The sequence below is a fragment of the Mus caroli genome, chromosome 14 (genome assembly GCF_900094665.2).
Source record: "Mus caroli chromosome 14, CAROLI_EIJ_v1.1, whole genome shotgun sequence".
Classification (NCBI taxonomy): Eukaryota; Metazoa; Chordata; class Mammalia; order Rodentia; family Muridae; genus Mus; species Mus caroli.
In genome coordinates this window covers 112,018,881-112,023,783 of record NC_034583.1, presented here as the reverse complement: position 1 = coordinate 112,023,783, position 4,903 = coordinate 112,018,881, and the positions used below count along the sequence as shown (strand labels likewise).

General features: G+C 42.0%; 1 protein-coding gene across 8 annotated transcripts in view; it reads left to right on the top strand.

Annotated features, from left to right (window-relative positions):
- Tmtc4 (transmembrane O-mannosyltransferase targeting cadherins 4) overlaps positions 1-4,903 on the top strand; it is a 63,629-nt gene that overhangs the window by 17,388 nt on the left and 41,338 nt on the right. For all 8 annotated transcript variants that reach the window (XM_021182603.2, XM_021182604.2, XM_021182605.2 and 5 more), the window contains exon 5: positions 917-1,004. In XM_021182603.2, coding sequence (XP_021038262.1) covers positions 917-1,004 — 88 coding nt within the window. The remainder of the gene's footprint in view (positions 1-916; positions 1,005-4,903) is intronic.

Below are 4,903 nucleotides of genomic sequence, written 5' to 3'. Positions count from 1 at the left end.
TTTGCCTTACAGAAGCTTTGCAATTTTATGAGGTCCCATTTGTCAGTTCTAGATCTTACAGCACAAGCCATCGCTGTTCTATTCAGAAATTGTTCCCCTGTGCCCATGGCTTTTAACACATACTTCCTAAGTTTATGTCCTTCGTGTTTCCATTCTTCTCAATTGTTTATTATTGTTGTGTATGTGTGTGTGCATGTTTAATGTGTGTGCATGCCTGATACTGGGGAGTGGGGCATCTGTGTCATGGTATAGAAGGTAAAGTTTGGAGGACTCTGTGAAGTTTGTTCTCTTCACCCCTTCATGTGAGGATTAACTCCATGTCTTCAGGCTTAGTCGGCATCTCTACCCACTGTTCCATCTTGCCAGTCCCAGGACTTTTTTTTTTTTTTTTTTTTTTTTAATACTGTGCCCTCTAAGCTGGTAACATTTTCATTTGAAAATCTCCTGTGGGACATGAGAAACCTGGGTTGCTGGTGTTCTTGGATGTAAGGTATTAAATAACACGACTTTTGCTAGACATGTGCTGTGCCCAGAACAGTCTGCTCAGATAACCTGGAATCTCACTCGGGAGGCAGAGGCAGGCGGATTTCTGAGTTCAAGGCCAGCCTGGTCTACAGAGTGAGTTCCAGGACAGCCAGAGCTAAACAGAGAAACCTTTTCTTGGACAAAAAAACCAAACCAAAACAAAAAAAAAACCTGGAATCTTTTAAAGCAATGAGCTGAAGTCCTGTACCAGAGAGGGTGCCAGGAATGAACCCATTAAGATAGCACCCCTGGGTTGTACAGCACTGCCTACATGCCATCATGAGGGGTGGGGGCTGGTAAGTTGCTTGTTTCATGTCCGAGGTACGTTTTGTATATCCAGAATTCAGGAATGCTTAAATCTTTCTCCCCCCCCCCCACCCCTTTCTTTAAGGTTGCTGGTGTTGTTGGCCGTGCAGACCTCCTGTGTGCCCTGTTCTTCTTGTTGTCTTTCCTTGGCTACTGTCAAGCACTTAAAGAAAGTAAGCACTTGTTTACCTTTCTCGTTTGCCACCTTCTTCATTATTTCATCCTAGGAGCAGCTTCTTAACAGATAGGGAGTCAGTCTGTCCATATAAGGTTAGCATTTGAGGTGCAGTAGGTCAAAGGTTTAGACTCCTGAAACGTGTTTCTTTCATTACCCTCTTCATAATTGCCACATTCTAGATCAATAATACAGCAAAGCCCTGAGCAGAAGTACTGAAGCACTCAAGTTGGGGATGGGGTACGTTTTATTTTCAGCAAAATTTAATGATTGCATACCAGCTTGAAGCTGTAGAGATCATATGTGTTGATGGCCAAGCTGCCCTTTCATAATTTTCAAGGGTGGATTGGACTGGTCCTATGAGAGTCTTCACTATTCCGCCCCTTCCTTGCACATAGGCTAGACCCCAGCTCTGCTTGCTTCTCTGGTTCTCCCAGATGTGCCCCCATGTTGGTGATATCTACCTGAGTAGGCATGACCATATCTCACATCCTTATATCATTTTTTTATCATGCTGAGAGGAAAAAAATCCTGCCCATCAGTTGGTTGGAGTCTGGGGACACATCAGTGGAATAGCTTTAGGGGCAGAGAATAGCAAGGGGCAACTTCTTTTCCTGAGACCGAAGGTCAATACAGCAGGAAGGCACACCTCCATCAGTTCCTTGGGCAGGGACTCCCCACTAACCATAGCTCATGATTAGAGCTCTGTAGAGGTTGTTCCTGCCTCAGTCTCTTAACAGCTGAGCAAGATTCCAGTGCCATTCTGTTTTCCATAAGGCTGTGAATCAGGCATGAGAGGGGTTCCCCCCACCCCATCACAGACATGTTTATTTCAGTATAATGGCACAACATGTCCTATCATTGGCAATTAAGTCGGAATCTGCAGGTTATAGAGAGACATTTCTCAGCACTCACACCAAGAAAATGAAAACTTCAGACTTAAAGAGATTTTTTTTTTCAGAAATGTCTCATCAGTCATCATTTATTAATCTTAACATAACCTTCCTAAAACAATTACTTAGAGTTATGAATGAATTTCACAGTCATCAGACGTACTTTTTGAAGAAAGTATCTATATTAAATATCCATAGATTTTAACAGGTCAGGTGTGCCATGTGGAACCTCCCACTGCTTTTAAAGATTGCCTTGTGAAGTCATAAGGGGAACCATTACAACACCAGAACTCCTTCCATTGAGTGAGCTGATAGATTCGCTAGGCTTTCTGAATGGACTGTTCTTTCAGAGTGGTGAAAAAAAAAACCTGAAGCTACTTGGCATTCCTCCCTGGATTCTTTATCCTTTCTGGGTTACAGTTCATGAATTTGTGCATTAACACTTAGGTAGTATATGTGTATCTGTTTTGAGTTCTTTTACAATCATAAAATTGTTTCTAAGGGTCATCTGTACAATAGGTAATTGGTTTAGGAAGCCTTTGGAGCTGGGAGTTTAGCTTGGGAGTGGATCACTTCCCCTAGCATAGGCGAAGCCTCAGGTTCTATGCCTAGTGTTGAAAGACAAATTAAATACGCGTGAAGTGTTCAGAAACTGATAGTGAGGGGAAGGTACTTCATTGTTGAGGGGTACTCAGTTAATTCATACTCTGATTCCTGGTAAGTTGGTGCTTGCCATATTACCTTTTGTTTTGGGTCCAGTGACACTATTTTAGCATGTATACTGTATTTAATTTAGCATGAGAAAGAGATGGTTAGGTCTGAGTTTATCAAGTATCTTCAATAAAGTTAATCTGGGCATGATTGGTGTTTGCGGAAAAGTATCGGTGGTAGCACCCCACTAGGATTACAAATAAATATTAATTTGTTTCACCTTCCCGCAACAGTAAGAAGAGAGGAGGATGGTTGTGGGAGCCTGGACAGAAGCCCGCTTGTCCATGTCTAGCCTATAGCCACTATTTACTAATTAACTTGAACTCATTTTAGGACTGGAAAGAGTAGGCCAAATGGAGCCATAGAGTCACCTTCAGCATAGCCTCTGATGCTTTGTGGTTACTTGGTCTTTAAAGTATGAAACTGTAATGGTTGGTAAGTTCATTTCAGGCCTCGGTGCCTTGAGCTTGAAAGTTACCCTCAGCCTTGCATCTCTGCATCCCTTCTGCCTTTAACTGTTCACTTGCCCTTGGCAGGCTTGAGTTGGAGATACCATAGTTACTGCAGGGTTTAAAGTGGGTGGTTGAAATCCTTGACTCTTGAGTCTTCTTCATTGTGATTCAGTTCCACTGAGGTTGCAATTCTAGAGGTTCCAACTAGCCTGAGAAGGCCTTAGATGCACTATGAGTAGTATTTTTTTTTTAGGCACCTCTATTGCTTTAGTAAGGTCCTAGCCTGACCTCTACTGTAGACACCAAAAGGCTTTACATCCTGATGAGTAACCTGCCTTGTTCCTCTAGACCAATGGTCTAACCACACTGCACCAGCCCCTTGGTCTTCTCCTTATCACAGCTCCCACCCTATCCCCTGTCTCTTGACAGAGGTATCAAAATTTCAATAACTTTTTTATATTTCTGATTTTCTTTTTACTCTTTTCCAAACATGTCAAGAGTAGAATTAGAACCTTAGAAACATCCTTAAGCACAGTGTTGATATTCAGCTTAGCATATGCATTATCTAAGATCTGTCTCTTCTCAGAGGCTTGCAGGGTCCACAAGCCTTCACAGAAGAACAAAGTTCCCTGGGCAAAAGATTTTGATCAGAAAATCTAACCAGAAAAGGAGTTCTGTTCTCTGATACTGTTCCAAAGCATCACAGGGGCTGATCAATTTAGATCATCCATTCTCCATTCCCTCACCAATCATCCTTATATTAAAAGTATTTCTTATACAGGGGTTTGTGCCTAATGCTGGATTGCAAAACCTAGAAACAAAGTCCATACAGCCTCATGGGGTGGGGATTTCTAGGCCCATGTGTATTATACGAATATACATATACATGTCATACTTACACATGTAAAAATACTTTTTCCCCCTCATGTTAAGACATTATACCCAGGGATTTGCATGTTCTAATCAAGACCTCTACTACTGGGTTGCACATCCCTAGCCTTAGTCCAGTTTGTTCTGGTTAAACTATGGCTTGAATTGTTTAGCATGTCCAAGGAGCTAAGAACAGTCCCCTTCTCCACTCTTCCTCCTTAACTGTGTCATCTCTAGCTCTCTGCAGGTGCTGCAGTGTTTGCGGAGTGGATGGGGGTGGCCCTTGAACTGCAGTCACCCCTGACATTCCGACGAGTTTCTGTTGGTCCATCCTTTCATATTTGGGAGCATCTTAATGTTTACATTTCCCTGTGTTTTAAATCACAAGTCCCCCCCCCCCCAACCCCCAGCTCATCAGTGCAGTGAACACGGGCTAAGCAGTCCTCACAGACTCATGCCATAGCATGGTGTTTGCCTGTGTCTATAAGTACAGCAGAGAATTAAAAGTTTTGTAGCAGAAACACAGTCTCTATTGGAATGGAAATGATCATGCTGTTTAATGCTTAGGCTTAATGTTTAAAGCAACCAAATTAAAGTCCTGGTCTTTGTACTTTAAGAATCTGAATATATAAAGTCAATAAAAAAGGAGGTCCGGTCTTAGGTACACATAAACTTGACATTCAAGAGTTGGAACTGAGTTATTACTATTTTATAAGGGAACAGAAATTAAGCACTCTGAATTATGATTTAACTAGTTAGAAGGCTCTCTGAGAGACTATAGCTCCTTTTGGGTAGCCTCATTAGCTTTCTTTATAGGTGCGGTCTGTATTATTAAGTCTGAACAATCTTTAACTGCCTGAGTTTATTAGGAGGCCGCTCTGTTCAGCTCTGGTGACCTGGAGTTTCAGAAACTGGAAGGAAATCTACTCACTGTCATCTTTAGGACTCTGGATTTTTTTTTTTTTTTTTTT